The following is a 17,803-nucleotide window of genomic DNA, read 5'->3' as shown; positions in this document are numbered from 1 at the left end:
AGCAATTAGATAGTGGTAAAATCATATTCGTATATGTTTTTATTTTTTTATATAAGATATGGATCAGATATTAGATAGATACATATACAAATCAGATATTAAACAGGTACATAAATGGGTATCCGCTTTTTATAATAGTGAATCATATAATTTTTTTAATAATATATATTTACTATTCGGATACGGATAATTAAAATTTAAAATCATATCCGTATCCGTTAAGATATTCGAATATCAGATATCCATATCTAATTTTCAAATACAGCTGGACAATATCTGACCCGTAACCTGTTTGCACCCCTATGTTTGACTGGCCGAAAGAAAGACCAGATTTTGTTATTTAAGAAAAATAAATTTCCAATTAAAATTTACGAAAATATTAAATAAATTTTAAATTTAGAAATACCGGAATTTGAAACACATGTCCTGACCCTTTAATTCAGACATAAATAGGGGAAACCATGTCAAATTATCACTAAGATTATTTTTGTTTTTTATTTGTTGACGGAAATAAAAGAAACCAATCTTTACCCCTTCTTTTCTTGAGTAAAGAACCTAAAGTATCTCAAATTTTAGGTTTAGATACGAACCGTTTGATCTGTTCATGCACGAATATTAAAGCATACCCTTGCATTCCACTTTGTGCCGGATTGACCCTTATGCTGATCAAACGTTCCTGATGTAAAGAACTTTTTTGAGTTATTTTAGGGGATATGACCACCTTTTTCTTTCCCCACCTTGAACTTGGAGTCCGAACACACTGCAGTAACTCACCAATTGAGGTTATATATACACCGTACGTCAGAATCCGGACCAATCCAGACTCCTCATGTAATGCCCGGGCCCTTTAATATTTGTGCTGATCTAAACTGGGCGGTTTAGATTTAACCTGAAAGAATCAAATACCGTAGAGGCCTAGAACTCTCTCTTATCTCCAATCGATCGCCAATTTCTGCGATCGGTTTCTTTTCTTTCCTCTCGTTTCCGATCTATCCCCAATTTCTCTCCTTGTCGATCGATATGGCTTCAGACAAGGATCGATCTCCGCCTATCTCGGCTTCCTCCGCCGCGGGTGCGTCGGCGATTGCCACCAATGTCCTCTTCATCGGAGGTCTCCCTCCGCCGACGACAGACGCCGACCTTATGTCCTTGCTTGGTCCTTACGGCGCCCTCGATTGCGTCACCATGCGCGTGCCACACGGTCGTTCTTACGCCTTCATCCTCTTTCGCAGCGTAGAAGCTGCTCGAACCGCCATGAACACCGCTCAGGGCGCCTCGATCCACGGTGGCTCCATGCGAATCGAGATGGCTCGACCGGTACTCGTCTATATCTCTTTATCTCTTTACTTCTCAGTTAGGGTTCGGCTGTTCTGGATTAGGGTTTTCTGTTATGTAAAAATAAAACCCTAATTTGTTCTAGAGAACTTTTAGGCTTGAAAATAAACTTAATGAATGAATGAGGTAATGACAACATTTTCTTACAGTCTAGTTACAAGGAATTATTATATTTGTCTCACAGATTATCTAACCATTCTCTCTCTCTCTCTCTCTGTTTTTTTTTTCTGGTGTAGGCAAAAGCTGCAAGGCACTTATGGGTTGGTGGTATCAGCCCTTCTGTCAGTAAAGAAATGCTGGAAAAAGAGTTTTTAAAATTCGGCAAGATAGAAGATTTTGTGTTTTTAAGAAATCGGAATTCTTCTATGGTTGATTATTTTACACTTGAGGATGCCATCTCAGCTCATAAAAGCTTGAACGGGAAGTTTTTGGGTGGAGAAGTGTTATCTGTTGATTTTCAAAGAACTCCACCTTCAAGACGGGTATAAATATTGACTATAATATGGGTTGGGTTTGGTATTTTCTGGTAGAATTTAACCGCAAATCCATTTTGTTTGTTCTTCATGGCTTCCTGGGTGCACAATCATATAACTAATTTGTACTTTATTTATCCTCGGTGAAACCTACAGAGATGTCATTAGTGTATTATGTGTAGTAATATGTCTATAACATGATTTTTCTTATTGTGAAATAATAGGAACCAGTTGATCAAAGGCGTGAGGGGCTAAGAGGCTCTCGTGATCCTCCAAACCTAGAGACTAGGCGATATGCGGTAAATCTACTTTGTAAATTCTAGTTATTATTATTAACGTGACTTGTTAAGTTGCTTATTATGCATTATTGAGTAAAAAGTTTTGAACTAGCCTGAATTACTGCACACAAAATCTCTGGCTTCAAAAAACTACTCGAATGTCAATGAGAATAGCCTTTAAACCGCTACTATTTACAGCTTTAAAACTTACATTTGTACAACCAAAAAGGCTATGGTTTTGAGAAAGTTTAAGACCACTTTATTCAGAGGTAGAGGCATGATTTTGATCTATGGGGGTCAATATGCACAAAGATTTCTAGTAAATGTTAATATAGCAATTTTAATTTATGGGGGTCAATATGCACATAAGGATTTTAATCTATGGGAGTCAAATTTAGCACATATATAGCAATTTTACCTTTAGAATTATAATCTATAGTACAAGTTTAAAGGGTTTTTAGATTAAATGTGGGTCAATTGACCCACATTTAGCAAATGTAAATCCACCCGACTTCAATGATGTCTATCTTTTCCATTAGAACTGTAGAGTTAACTTATTTTAAATGTTTTAAAGCCGCAAGGAGAATGGAGAAAGCAAGGAAACCAGCCCACCAATGTCCTCTGGATCGGGTACCCACCTGAAGTAAAAATCGACGAGCAACTCCTGCACAATGCCATGATCCTCTTTGGCGAAATCGAGCGCATCAAGTGCTTCCCGGCACGTCGCTATGCCTTTGTTGAATTTCGCAGCACTGACGAGGCCCGAAGGGCTAAAGAAGGCCTCGAGGGCCGTCTCTTTAACGATCCCCGCATACGCATCGTCTTCTCCAGCAGTGGGGCCCGCCCTGATGAAGACTCCTTTGTTCCAGGTCCACCGCCATTTGGTGGGATACTACCTCCTCCCCCTTCGAGTCTCAGGCATGACCCAGTATACGGTGACCGTGACCTGTATGATGAGAGGGAGGTAAAGAGGATGCGATGGGATGACAGGTATGACAGGTACCCACTGGATGAACCGGGTTATGTGAATAGCCACCCGGTAATTAGAGGAGGGTCTAGTGAGAGGCGTTTTAGCCCTGCTGGGATGAGAGCATATGGTGAGGCACGAGGGACACCTGATGATGGGTCCCGGTGGCGTGGCGCTATTCACAAGGGAGGGAGTTTTGTCTGTAATGCACGGTGTGTGCCGATTGGTCATGGCCTCGACTTCCCTATGTATGTGTTTATGTTGCTACAATCTGATAATACTTCTATTATAGTTTTCCTTTATTTTGTTAATTCTTTTGCATTGTGTGGTATGACTTATAAAGTAAGTTAAATGCTTGTTTGTAAATGAGTTGAATTAAGGATTATTGTGCTGACCACTTAGTGGTACCAGTACTGCATAGCAAGCCTGAGAATAAACTGGTATAATTGGTAAAACTGGATGGGTTGGTCAACATCTATTAGTTATAGCCTGAGAACAAACTACTAGTATAATTAGTCAACTTCAATTATAGTTTTCCTTTATTTTGTTAATTCTTTTGCACTGTGTGGTAAAACTTACACAGTAAGTTGAATTGTTGTTTGTAAATGAGTTGAATTAAGGATTATTGTGCTGACCGCTTAGCGGTACAATACCACACAGCAAGCCTGAGAACGAACTAGTATAACTGGTACTGAGTTTCAGTCTAGTACTAAACATGCATGCCTTCAATGGTGCATCTGGTTGGAAATTGTCACATTTCATTGTAATAAACCTGACTTTGATCTTATATCATGCACTTGACAATTTAGTTCCACTTTCCTATTTAATTGTGTGTGTGTTTTTTTCCCCTTTGTATCAGGCCACATGTGGTAAATTGTTCAGCCCGCACTGATCTAGAAACCCTGACTCGGCACTACTACGAAGGAGTCGGGTTTGATGCAGTCTTCTTCTTACCAGACAGTGAGGCTGATTTCGCTTCCTACACTGAGTTCCTCCAGTACCTGCGTCTTAAAAATCGTGCTGGGGTTGCCAAGATGTATGATGGGACCACCACTCTCTTCCTGGTCCCACCGTCAGAGTTCTTGACAGATGTTCTCGGCATTAGAGGCCCCGAAAGGCTGTATGGTGTTGTTTTGCACTTACCGCAACATGAAAGTCCACGACCTGTTCTACCGCCACCTGTCATACCAAGACCAAATTCACTTGATCAGGATGAGTTGCGTGGGGCCACCGCACAAACAGGAGTTTCTCTCACTCCCGAGTTAATTTCGTCCTTGCAATCTCTTGCACCTGCATTTGCATCCAGTAATAGTATGAGCAATGGTAATATCAATGGACATGGAGAGAGAGTGGGTCCACATGTAAGCATGAACTCCGGGCAAATGTCTTTTGTGCCAAACAATGGGATGTATGTGCCAACCACAGTGAATGTTACAGGGGGCCAGGAAGTACAGAATTCAGCTCCTTATCTGGTAAAACAAATATCCGGTCCTTGGGTTTTTTCAGAGATTTTTGGGGGTACCTCGGTGATTTTTTAGTTTATTTTTGTAAGTTTTAATATTTCTTCACCTCAGGAGATTCAGATCCTTATCTGGTAAAACAAATTTCTAGTACTTTTGGGGGTATTTCGGTGATTTCTTTAATTTTTTTTTATATAAGTTTTAATATTTCTTTGCGGCTATTCAGCTCCTTATCGGTAAAACAAATTTCTGGTACTTGGATTTTTTCAGAGATATTTGGGAGTACATCTGTGTCTTTTTTAGTTAATTTTTGTGTGTTTTAACATTTTTTTACCTCGGTGATTTAGGTCCTTATCTGGTAAAACAAATTTCTGGTACTTTTTCAGAGTTTTTTTTGGGGGTTCATCTGTAACTTTTTTAGTTTATTTTTTTAGTTTTAACATTTCTTTACCTTTTTCCAGAGTCACCAGCCATACCAACCAGATAACTACAGTGGCTATATGAACACCCCAACAAGGCCTTCAAATTCGGTCCCGCCTTACCAACCTGAGGTGGTCCCCGCTGTTACCGCCACGTCAGAACCCGATGTTGAAAAGAACCAACGTTATCAATCCACCCTCCAGTTTGCAGCAAATTTATTATTGCAGATCCAGCAGAGGCAACAAGCAGGTGGGGCTGCTCCACAGTAACTGCAAGTTTCACCTTGCATGGTAAATTCTGGTTCATAACTTTCTCTATCTTCTTTTAACTCATCTTGTCTATTATACAAAAGTAAATATGGTATTAGAGGTTGACTAATTTTTTTAGGACTGATTCTAACCACAAAACCACTAAGCTAAAAGCACTGCCAAAGCTCAAATAGGCATCACAGACAACAATTTGTTAGATTGTTGTTGTGGGCCCCAGAAGGTAAAGTTTGTCACTTGTGCAGCTTGGTGGTGAACAGCATGATATAGATTCAGAACTATTGAAATGCAATAGTTCAAATGAATCTTTAAAATAGGACGGTAAAGGTTCTTACAAACTTAAATGCACTCAAGTAATAGGTATTTCCACTGGTGTTATTGGTAGAATATTACGAATAGTATAGTAGCAGCAGAGATAATATGACAACATTGATGTGGTAAAGAAGGTGAAGGTAACATTGTTGTTACCATCAGAGTATTTGCATTGGTACTGACATGGTTTTAGGTCTGGTTAAAATACAACATATAAAATCAGAAGTCCAGTTATGTCAAGTGTTTTCTTTTACTACCAGCCCAAAAGTTGGTTTTTTGGTCAGAGAGTGTGTTTTCTCTTATCATCCATTTTTTATTTATTTGTTCATATTGTACAGTACATTTATCTGTATTCCATTTGTATGCATTAAGTAGTGTATCTTAACAAGTAGGTTTTATCTAGTTGACTCCTCGAGATTATGTTTCATTGTTAAATGCTCACTACTATATATTGCCGATATCTCCAAAACACCCAACATAGATATGCATCTATGCCAAGAAAATCGTCCAAAGTGTGAGAGAAGGCGTTAAGAGTAACAAATTTTTATCATTGATTTGTTACACCCATGCGCAACTTAGTTCACGCTATTCTTGCTTTGCTTCACTTCTATCCCGAATTACAGAAAATGCGTCTATTGGTTCCAATTATGCCAACAATGATCCAGGTTCTTTCGTTTGCTTAAATTAGTTCACGCTATTCTTTCTTTGTCTCACTTCTATCCCGAATTACAGAAAAGACGTCTATCGGTTCCAATTATGCTAACAAAGATCCAGGTTCCTTCGCTTGCTTAAATTAGTCAGTAATCCCATCCACGCAAAAATCGCCATTGTCCCAATGTTATCTCCAATTGTCAAACAATATCAGAAAGTGACCAGGTAAAGTTTTTAGATAAAAATATTGTAAAACAGTGATAACATGACATTGTATTTTTGTTGACATAAGTACTCAGTTGGACCTACGATAGTGATCCTTGCGACTGATTTTCGAGGTACACAAGCTAATTACTCTAATTATACATAGTGAATCAGTCACATGCATATCAGGATTCTAAAACATTTTAATCAGACATTCCACCAGTTTTTCTCAAATTCATACAATGTTTTGCTCGGGCAAAATTGCAATACCTTACTCTTTTTAGTACTATGCTTGTTGATTTAGGTGTTTAGTCGATATAAATCACTATGTATCATGTGAGTAAGGGTGGGGATCTTAACAAATTGGGGAAAATAAAAAGCAGAAAGAACTGCTCGAAACCGCAACTGGCCTGGCTCGAGGTGTTCACCAATTTTCTTTTGGATGGAACTTGTATTTAGAAATACCCTTAGGCATGGCATAAGAAGTCTTTGCACATAAAATGTAGCCCCTTCAGGATTTTTTTCATAAAAATTACCCATTCAGAAATTAATTTTGGCATAATGATCCTTGGTTTTTAAATTGCGCTGGCTGCCTTGGTGGCTGTTCGTTAAGGTATCAGTAGGAGCTCTTTTGTTGCTAATCTATTACGAGGAGAAAAAGCCGAATATTCAAATACTCGAAACAGTTCAATGCAAAGGCAAAAAGCCACTCCAAAGTAGTGAAGCCTCTTCTTTTTGTGTTTGCCAAAGTGAAAATAGTCACATCGAATCCTCGAATAGGCTCGAACTAATCTGTTAATTACTCGTTCAAAATGCGTGGTATCGGTACAATGTTTTTCGAAAGGGAAAGATATTCCTAAAAAAATGTATAACCATGAAAACATATCAAGTTCTACTATAGTATATGTGCTCACTTTCTCAATAGAATTGCCTAGGGTCAATTGTTCTTCGGGTCAAAAGAATATTCATAATATCTAAATCCTAACTCTATAGAATCTGATAAGTAGATCCATATGCCCTGTTTCATTGTTTATTAATACGTATATGTTGATTAAGCGAGGAGTCAAACCTACCAAACATAAATAATTAGAATATGTAAAAGAGAATCCATGTGCTCCATAGGAAAAAGATAAGGCTCTCCTTTTTTTGATAATTTGAAACATGACATCACATGAGCCCATTGAAAACGACATCCCTCCAATAGTTCTCAATTCAATGCTTGAAATAAAATTCGTTGCTATGAATAGTTGATTAATCGTTATCTTGTTACCCTTTTTTAGGTGACGAATTGATTGATGCTGATCCCTTTCTCCTACACTGGCTTAGTTGCTTGCGACCCTCTCTACACTTTGGATATTTAGTCATGTAATGGAGAAAGGATAACTTATTCAAAAATTGTGTTTAGTTAGGGATAATGCAGAAAGAAATTGGTAGCTTTTCTTAGTTTATTGTTTGTGATATCAGGGATCTTTGTGTTTGTTTAAAATATTCTGGTAGTTTGCTCTCTCTTATTGTTGTTCCCCCCTTGACAGATAATTCAAGTGAATATTTAGAGATGTTTAATTAGATCAATTTGCATTAAGATAATAATCAATTTGAATGTAATTTTGGTATCCCCCAATTAATATTTTTAGTTAAGATAATAATCAATTTGATGTTGTTTTATAATTGTAAGTGCAATCTAGTGTTATTATTGAGAAATTTATTGACCAAGCTAGCGTTTAGTTTAGACGAAGAGTAGAGCTGGTTTGATTCGTCACTTGTTCGGATCGGGTTCGGATCAGATCAAATGATCCTGACTCAAGGTATCTTTGTGACTGTATCCAACCTGATCCATTACATTCTATACTGCAACTCTATTTACTAATATGATGACTTGATTTTTATTCGTAGTTAATTCCGACTTAGTCTAAACCGTTTTTAAATAGCTCTGAACATTTTTATAAACCAATGAAATCGTATGAAAAATAATTTTGGAATGCAGTCGCAGTGTTTCTGATTGGAGTATTTGTATTGAAATTGTAATATTAAAATTTGAAATAAAATTAGATGAAATTTGTTTGGGATCCATTATTTTCTCCTCCTCTTTTTTTTATAACTTCTCCAACATCTTGCAGAAGATGGCATATTTGTCACAAGTCTGATAGTACAAAGAAATATAATAAATGTTATAAATTAATTAAAAAAATATATAAGAACAATTTCTCAATTAATTGAATTAAACGTGTTTTCCTTCTTTGATTGTTTATTCAGATTGTACATTCAGTAGTCTTATCATCTAAAGTTTTTATACAAATGTTTTGACAAATACAAACATCATATTTTGCATCTCTATTATCTAAATTTCAAATGTTTCATTTGTCGATAAAATTTTAAATTTTAAGAGTAATATGTAACTTCAAAGCTTGATGTGACTCACATAAAAATGGCTCAAATAAGAAAAGTACGATTTACCATTAAAAATATCCCCTATAATCAGTTCATGACCCAAAAAAAAAAATGTAACTAAATACCATCAAAACATGAAACCATTTCCAAAATTTCAAGAATTTTTAATAGCCCGAACGGTGGAGCGTAATTAAATCTTTTGTAAAAGTAGTTTGCAAGATGGAATATTATATGTAGTATCAAAATTTTTACTTTCTCAAAAGTTTTTAATTTTTTTTTCAAGTTAATAAATAAATAAATAATAAGCAATTGTACATTGGTGCAATAATAAAATTTGATTTGGACAATAGTAAGTGTGTATTTTAAAGATTTAAAAAAAACGAGCTTGGAAGTGCAAAAATATATTTTTGACTTGGATAATTATAACATTGAGAAAGTAAGAAAAAAATATAAAACTTTCTTACATTTTTTGGATTAATAAAATAGCAATTATGTGATATCACATTCTCCGCATCGTTGGGCTGCATTTCAAACTCTTGCAATTGATCGATACCTGTTGCAACCAGGCGATCGGAACTGTAAACATAGTCTGATCTCATAGTGTTATCAACGATAGTCTTCTTTCCAGTATCATTGGGTAATGCCACATCTGAGTATTGTTCAACAATTATTCAAGTTTTCAATTTTTTGTTTACATTCTTTTTATTGGTTTTCACCAACATCTTATTTGTTTCGAAGCTGTTTTATCAAGGATCGTGTTCATAATAAGAAAACAATTGATGTATAATACGATAAAAAAACAAATTAGTTGTGAGAAATAGGACAAAACAAATTAGTGTGCGATCAATCATTATTTCTTCATCTAAAGACGATAAAAAAAAATGATGTATAATAGTGTGCGATCAATCATTATGATAGTGTGAGAAATAGGACAAAACAAATTAGTTGTGAACTGAAAATGAAACTACCAAAATTAACAATTAAGTCACGGATACAACGTTCCCAAGACAGAAAAACAAAATGGGTAACAGAAAATACACGTGAAAATCATGCCGAATCCCCAATCCCCGATATGACATGCGTATATTATATATTTAATATTTTAACTATATCCAATAATGTGCACTCAGAACCCCAATATGTTCAAAATGTCCCCATATAATGATTTTAACTCATTTTCTGCAATGATGAATTTGGAAACTCATGTGACCAGAAATGACATGTTTGGTCACAAGCATGTTTAGTCATGGCTTTACCTTCCCTTTATTTAATGAGATGTAATGATAAAATGTATTTGAACTCTCTCTGGAACTGTCCCAATGTTTTAATAGATCTCTCTATATGGTTGAGAGATGCGGTATTCTTTATAGTTGTTTTATTGACATGCATGTGTGGCCCTCCAGAACCTCCAAATTGGGAAATAATTCTGCTGTTATTCCTTGAGAATAACAGGTGTCTGTTATTCCCTTCCCAACCGTTCAAGCTTTCTCATACAGGAATGTCAACAAATTTTTTCACGCACAAAACTCAAATATCAACGGTTGGGATCAGAATAATAGGTTGCTGTTATTTCCAAAGAATAACAGCAGATTTACTTCATAAAATATTAGATAGTTGAGGGCTTCGTTGAAAAAAAAGGAAGCACTTGTGCTTATTCCAACCAAACAAACAAGGAGAGAATATATTAATAAATTATACACCTTCACAAGAAAAAAACGTAGTTGAACTAGAACCTGAAAAAAATAAAGGACTTTGAACAATTCAAACAGAGCCTAAGGTTTGATTAATTGCTTAACAACTAATTAAGACTTCAACTAGAGGAGGAGAGCAGAACAGAGCACTTCTCTTCCCTCCAAAACCTCCATTTTTCTTCTCCCAAGATAAAACAAAGAAGAAAAAAATTTAGAAGAAAAGAGACCAATCATTCTTTACATACATCACTAGTCCCTAAACCTAACTGAACGCAAGTCATCGACATCATCATCACCGTCATCATCATCATCATCATCATGATCGTCATCTCGCTTCCTCTTGTTGATTTGTGATGATGTAGAGGGTTTCGGTTGACTGCTGGTATCTGGGCAAGGGTCTATCTCATCAAGTCCATCTTCTTCTTCTATTTCTTCTTCAATCTCATTTGCATCAAAATCACTTTCATCAGTGCCATCAGGTTGCTGTGCAACTTGAACAAGATACTCTGTTCCGGTATCTTCATCCTGAAAATTTAAAAATTCATGTTAATTTAAAAAAAATCCTGAAAAATTGCAACCAACTATCCAGCAAAATACTTGAAGATACTGCAGAAAACTATCCTTAAAGAAGGGCTAAAAATGAAATTAACACAAAAAAGTAGTACTATCCAAAGTATCGCCCCCGTGTGAGGAAAGAATTAATAGATGCAAAAGTCAACATAACAAAAGTCATATACCAATCATATATTGTAAAAAATGAGTTAATAGCAGCTTTAAAATTGCAAAAGGGAATTTTGACTAAACCAGAGCTGTACTAAATATTTCACATAAGAGGGTGCTAACAGCCAAACAAAAGTCATATACCAAGTGATCCAAGAGAAAGAAAATAATTTGTTTTTACATAAATAAACATAATATGAAGTAAAAGCCAAACAAACTAAGTTCTCTTGCACACATAACTACTTTTCATTTTAAACTAAAGTATCAATTTAACCAAATCCACTGCACCCGATATGCGAGTTCCCAAAAGGGAAAAAAGATAAGGGCAAAATAATCCCTTGCAAAGTAAAATTGCAAATACTAGAATAGGCAGGCGCTATGTTAGATTCCTAATCAATTTGCAATACCATCAATTAGTGGGATAGAAAGAATTACCTCATCATCATCCTCGGCATTTTCAAAACCGTGACGAACAATGACAGCCTCTCCATTCTCTTCCTCTCCAAGCTCTCCATCATCTTCATCATCTTCTTCCTCCCCTCTCTCATGCCCATCTATCTCCTCTGCCACTTCATCATCCACGTCATCATCATCGTCATCATCATCATCACCATCGTCATCATCCACATCATCATCATCATCATCATCGGACACATCATGTACATCTACCACATCATGGACCTCTACCACATCCTCTTCCTCCTCATCTTCCTCTTCATCTATCTCCTCTCCATCTGACTCCTCTTCATCCACTACTTCCTCAGGTCTGGCTGGAACAATCCGAAATCCATTAGCAACCTCTGGAGGAGCCAACCCATTAACCATCTCTTCTTCAGCCTCGCTTTCATCTTCATCCTCCTCATTCAAAATTACCCCACCATCTATAACTCCGTTACCATTAGTCATCAGATGAACGTCCGACTCATTAAAAATATCATCCCCATCCACTTCACCGCTACCTGGATCATCTTCTTCTTCCTCCTCTTCCTCTTCTTCTTCTTCCTCTTCTTCCTCATCCTCTTCCTCCTCATCAGATTCAGGTCTCTCATTCTCATCAGCATCCATTTTGTCAAGGTATTTTAGACTCCTGATTAACCCGAAAACCCGTGACCTGTAATCCTTTACTCTAGCTACAGGGCACTCATAAAGATCTAAAGAAATCAACCGTAACCGTGCTAGTGGGGCTAGATCCTCGACTGAACCGATCCGATTGTTGGATAGGTCGAGATCTCTTAGCGAATCAAGACCTGCATCAACCAGGTGCTCCAATCCGGTAGAGATTCGATTATCAGAGAGAGTTAAACGTGTCAGTCTCCGCAAACGTGGGAATCTCTCAAGAGAGGAGACACCTGTATTAGCAATAGACAGGTGCTCAAGGGATTGGTACCGTTCTAAGATTTCAGGAGAGGGGAGACGACCATGGAGACACTTAATGACACCATCTAAAGTGAGACTTCGAGGTGTCGAGGAAGAGGCGGAAGAGCTTTCCTCAGCGCCAGCGCCTCCTAGCGCAGCCTCGACTGCTCTCTCCCACTCCTCGTCCATTGATGTACTGGCTGCTCTCTAATGGCTGTTGAGAAAAACACATTGTAGGTAAAAAGTTATATTGGAACGATGTGAAAATAAAGATGTGGTGATTCTTATCTGGTTTAAAACTGAGTACCATTGATAGTCATTTCTTTTTCCCTTGCTTACTTTTGCTGATACAGGTGGTGAGTGATTGAATTTTCAGTTGGGAAGAGAACTGCTACAGACAATGATTAGCAAGTGTCTTAATGATATACATTTTGTTATGATTTGGTATGAAAAACAGTATCGGTTTTGGTTCATTCACTATTTCACATAGCTATGAATGATTTTCTATTTTGTAGGTCCAGATAAGATCAGGTTTCCTTTATTTTAGTTAAATTCTGCAGATACATCCCCTCTTTTTTAAGATAATGTTCATGATGACTGAGACTAACAAAAGTCTAGCGAAATGATCAAAATCTGTGAATACCATCTTTTTTTTTTCTCTTTTTACAAATACCGGTGAGAGTATGGATTGCTTGTGATTTGATTAACATGTCAATTGGTGCCAAATTCTTTTGATACATATTTCTATCCTTGTGATTTCATTTTTGCTGGCTTTTTTATTCATTGGTAAACTGATAAGCTAAATTAGTAAAGGTATTAACCAGCCTCAAATTCTTAAGAATGTTTAGGGCTATGGGAACAATATGAACACAGGTACCCATCGGTACCAGCATAATTTAGGTACTGGTATACTATTTTGAAATTCCAAAGATTTATTGTGAGTAAAATATACTATAGGAGATATAAGCTGTTGTATTCTCACAAGTAGGTAACATAGGTAAAAGGTAATACGCCAACAAATTGGGGCAGCAGATATGTAAACTCCGTGTAGGATAGAAACATTTAACATGTGTAAAATCATAACATAATAGTGATAAGAACACATTTAAAAAAGGCGGGGAAAATTAAGAAAAACATTGAGCATTTCTGTAAGATTTGCTAATATGATTTTGTGAAGTGAAAATAATGAGAAGAATACCTCGAGAAGAGACCCGCAGAAGGAGATAAGCACAGAAGACAAGCTTGAAAGTGGAGATAGGACAAATTTTTTTGGAGGCTTTTTTTTTTTACCTAAAGAAAGATGAGGCCAATAGTTAATCAGGTGAATAACATATAATTTACATCTATCCTTATTGTACAGCACCTGTAATACTCGTAACTTTTTTGCTTCTGTATGTTATCTAAATAATAAATAGTCAAGAAACATACGTTGAACCCAAAGAAAAAGAAAATAATGTAAGAAGACAGATTCTAAGGATTATCCTACACCATATTTTATATACTTCGCTGAGAAATCCATTTGATAAAGTTTGATGAAACAGACCAGAATACGTAAAAAAAGTACATTTAATAGTCTAACTCTCCTAAAAAATATTAGCAGTTGAGCTGACCGTTTCCATTAGAAATAGAAACATACAGTCTTAACCACTATAGCATGCACAAAAAGAGATAATTGCAACACCTGACAAGGTAAATCACAATCAGCAAAGGACTTGTACCAGTGAGGAATGCACTAAACAACATAATGGAATCAGCCAATGTACCAGTGAGGAATGCATTAAAATATTATGATTTAGTAATAATCCTTTAAATATTACAAACATGAAAACCATTATTTTCATTATAAGTATATTTTTAGGACCTCTATTAAATCTCCTAAACTGGGGACACAACTTTGAGGAGAAACTGAGCAACAGAACCAAAAATACAGAGAAATTTGACTAATTTTTTTTAACAAAATCAACAAAACCCTGAACCCTAAATCGGGTGACAAAAGAAATGGCTTCAGATTCCAATTTTGTTAGCAAAATCAGCTAGGAACTCTTAAAAAAAAATTGCTGATGTTGTCATGGACAACAAAGCTAAGTCTTATTTAAATACTAAAAGGATTTTGAATTCAAAAAACAATTCTCTCATAACTTTATCCAAAACAATTATCGAATCATTTGTCTTTCCTTTAGTAATAAACTAAACAATGGTTTACTGGCCAATTTTTTGGCAATTAAAGAATAATCAGGGTATTGTATGAATGACATAGCAAATAAGCATACCTTATTTGAAAATGACACAGATTTGAAAATGATAACAAATTTTGGTCCATAAATCGACGATAAATGACGCTCAACAGGTTTGTGCTGAGAACATCTGTTCTAAATTTTACAGCAATAAGCAATTTGAACATCTACAAGAAGAAATTTAACGTGAATAAAATAATATCTAAATATGTGCTGTTCAATAATTCAATTATGACTGAAAAAATCTAACCAAAACCGGATGAGGAAAAAAAAAACCCTAAATCGGGTGAAGAAGCAATCGGTTAAGAAGAGAAATCGAAGAAAAAAGTACCTCAGCACCGACGAAGAACAATACTGTAGGGCGAACAACTTGATCGAAGAAGAAGAAGAAACGAAGAGCGATTCGCTGGAAAAAAAAAAAAAAAAAAAACGAAGCGGAGGCGAAGGCGAAGGTTACGACCGAGCGAAGAAACGCAGTGCAGTTGGCTAACAAAGAAACGAACCGGAGGCGACGAACTGGAGGTGAAGGTTGCGGCAAGACCTAACCCTAATCGCCACTGTAGGTTTCAAAGGAGAAAAAACGAAAGGTTCGAGAGGTAGAGGGAGAGAGAGAGAAAGAGGAGATAGAGGAAATCAAATCCTCTGAGGTAACATAATATTTACGTTTACATTTTGGCCGTCCGATCCGAATCCACGCACGAATATTAATGGGACCATTGCATACCACCTCGGACCGGATTGGCCCAGATTCTGATCGGACGGTCTTTATCTAACCAGAAACATTCTGTTACCTGAGAGGATATCTATTCGGAGAAAGAGAGATGAAGCAGCACGGTTCGATGAGAATAGAGAGTTCTGCAAGCGGGTCCCAGTTGTCATACAGTTTAAAAATCCATCCAAAATTAATATTTACAATAGATAACTAGAGCTAACCCTCGCGTTCGGCTGCTAATAAACGGGCTCATTAGCCCAAAGACCGGTCCAGTTCAAACTCGGAAGAAAGCCCAAAAGAAAACTCGGAACAAAGCCCAAACGTTGGGATCTGCTGCTGTAATCTCCATTATTATACTCTTGATTAATTTCTTGCTTAATTTATCATTTATTTTTCATTGATTTTTCCAAGCATGTCAATTCAATTTATGGTTATTGAGCTGTTTTTGAGTAAAATACAAATTAAGATGAGTAAAAATAATTTTATTCTGTGATGCAATTGCACGTGTGTATACACAAAAATTGGTACCAACAGTGTGATGCTAATGTTGCTTGTTATGTGGGCACGAAATTAATGTGAGCATTCATGTGAATGGACTATGAACACTAAAACATATCACATGAATGGACTATGAACACTAAAACATATCACATGAATGGACTATGAACACTAAAACATATCACTTAGTTCTCACTCTAATATATAGCACCCCACCGTCGAGTTATTTAGCTAGGTACTCGATCGTCTGTATGTTAATAAATTACAAAAATCTAATTGCAAATAAGATGATGGAGAAAACCAACAAATATAATTTATTTTTATATGGATGATAAACAATTCTTCAAAATATATTATTGGTGTTGGATTGATTAAATGGTACGTCCGTTATGGGAAATCTGAAAATCCGACTTATTATGAAGAAGTGCATTGGTTTTTATATAACCATATCCTTCTCTCTTTCTTATGACCAATATATTTAGAATAACACATAAGATACAAAATGAAAGATATGTCAGACAGTTGATTGGCCTTCTCACACAAAATGAGATTGATTTTAAGCTAGATATGATACAAAATGTGAGAGCAAATGCTTAAAAATATATATATATAGCCTTGATAGAGAATCAAGATGATATCATATGAATATAATATTATGACCGAAGGTGAAATACCCACTATTTTCCTTAACTGTCTTATGCCAAGTAGGAGTCATGTTATTGGATTTATATGATAAGTAAAGTTGTGGACTCAAGATAGATATTGTGTATATCTAAACTATCACTTGTACGGTATTGGATTTTAGTTTAGACATACGTTTCATAAGAAATGGAGAGTAATACCGTAACGTATGTTTCATACACAATTGACCAACATAGTAACATAATATATTATCTTTGCTTCTTTGTTGTGTGAGACCAGCGAGATCAAAAGGATCTCATAGTACTATTTGATTTTTTTTACTAAATACTTGAAGTTTCTTTTCAATTAATTATTTTGAAATATTGCCGATGATTATGAATGATGCGATCTAATGGAACATATCTGGATAGCAATTGCTTTGGAATGAAGAGATTCTAGATAAAAGAAAAAGATTATTTAAGTGTTACATTAGGTTATATTCACTGGTGTACCAATTATGTTTATGTAACATAATTGTGAATATATTGTTAGTTTTGTGTTCTAAAAGTTATCTTATGTTGATTACTTTTATATGTTATGTTTATGAATTGGATGTTATATGCATTTTGTTTCATGAAATTTATGTTTATCTTTAGAAGTGTTCAAGAAGATGCTCTTGGTCTTGAATCATAGAACTCTATATGATGACAAGCATAAATCTCTAAAATGTTCACAAACTTGGTTATTAGCATGGAACACTAATATACCATGATAAGTTTGTCATGTTGATTAAAGTACATTGTAGTTCTATAAATGTTGATAAAGACTTATCGTTTAATAACATGAGTATATGAAAGGTTTCATATATTGAACAGACCTAACGAATGAAAATATTATATGGGTTATGTTAGTGTCATTAATATTTTCATTGTGTCTTGGAATTCTAAGATATGAGATGTATTTCTTTTTCACATGAGAAGTATATAATGTAATTAGTATTAAAAGCTGCTTATCATAAGTGGTGATAAAAATATTAGTTCCTTGTATATAACTTGTGCGGGAGAAAGTTATATGTCAATAGTATCATTGCCCCTCATTTATAATGAGTGATGATTTTTTATGGGTCCCTTGATAAAGTAGAATTATAATGCATGCAATATAACTGAAGTGCAGTTATATATTTATAATTTACTTAAGAGACCAAGAAACGAATATAA

The 17,803-nt window shown here is 35.6% G+C and overlaps 2 protein-coding genes across 6 annotated transcripts; one reads left to right on the top strand and one right to left on the bottom strand.

Annotated features, from left to right (window-relative positions):
• Positions 1-943: 943 nt before the first annotated feature.
• On the top strand, positions 944-7,928 carry FPA (RNA binding protein). Of its 5 annotated transcripts, none has more exons than XM_078308606.1 (7): positions 944-1,317; positions 1,572-1,817; positions 2,033-2,107; positions 2,661-3,301; positions 3,913-4,525; positions 4,975-5,223; positions 7,647-7,928. In XM_078308606.1, the coding sequence occupies exons 1-6, from the start codon at positions 1,021-1,023 to the stop codon at positions 5,200-5,202; spliced, it is 2,100 nt and encodes a 699-aa protein (XP_078164732.1). In that variant the 5' UTR covers positions 944-1,020; the 3' UTR covers positions 5,203-5,223; positions 7,647-7,928. The 5 variants fall into 5 exon arrangements, with proteins under 5 accessions (XP_078164732.1, XP_078164739.1, XP_078164748.1 ...); XM_078308613.1 differs by having other exon boundaries at positions 4,975-5,233; XM_078308622.1 differs by lacking the exon at positions 7,647-7,928 and adding an exon at positions 5,321-5,913.
• Positions 7,929-10,436: 2,508 nt separating this feature from the next.
• Positions 10,437-15,362, bottom strand: LOC144559529 (Leucine-rich repeat (LRR) family protein). The gene is made up of 4 exons (XM_078308585.1): positions 15,087-15,362; positions 13,720-13,811; positions 11,601-12,735; positions 10,437-10,970 (listed from the first exon to the last, which is right to left on the bottom strand). The coding sequence occupies exons 3-4, from the start codon at positions 12,708-12,710 to the stop codon at positions 10,695-10,697; spliced, it is 1,386 nt and encodes a 461-aa protein (XP_078164711.1). The 5' UTR covers positions 12,711-12,735; positions 13,720-13,811; positions 15,087-15,362; the 3' UTR covers positions 10,437-10,694.
• Between the last annotated feature and the right edge of the window lie 2,441 nt (positions 15,363-17,803).

This window comes from Carex rostrata, chromosome 1 (assembly GCF_964058835.1).
Source record: "Carex rostrata chromosome 1, lpCarRost1.2, whole genome shotgun sequence".
NCBI lineage: Eukaryota > Viridiplantae > Streptophyta > Magnoliopsida > Poales > Cyperaceae > Carex > Carex rostrata.
Note: the sequence above shows the minus strand (reverse complement) of the source record. Positions and strands in the feature narration are given on the sequence as shown.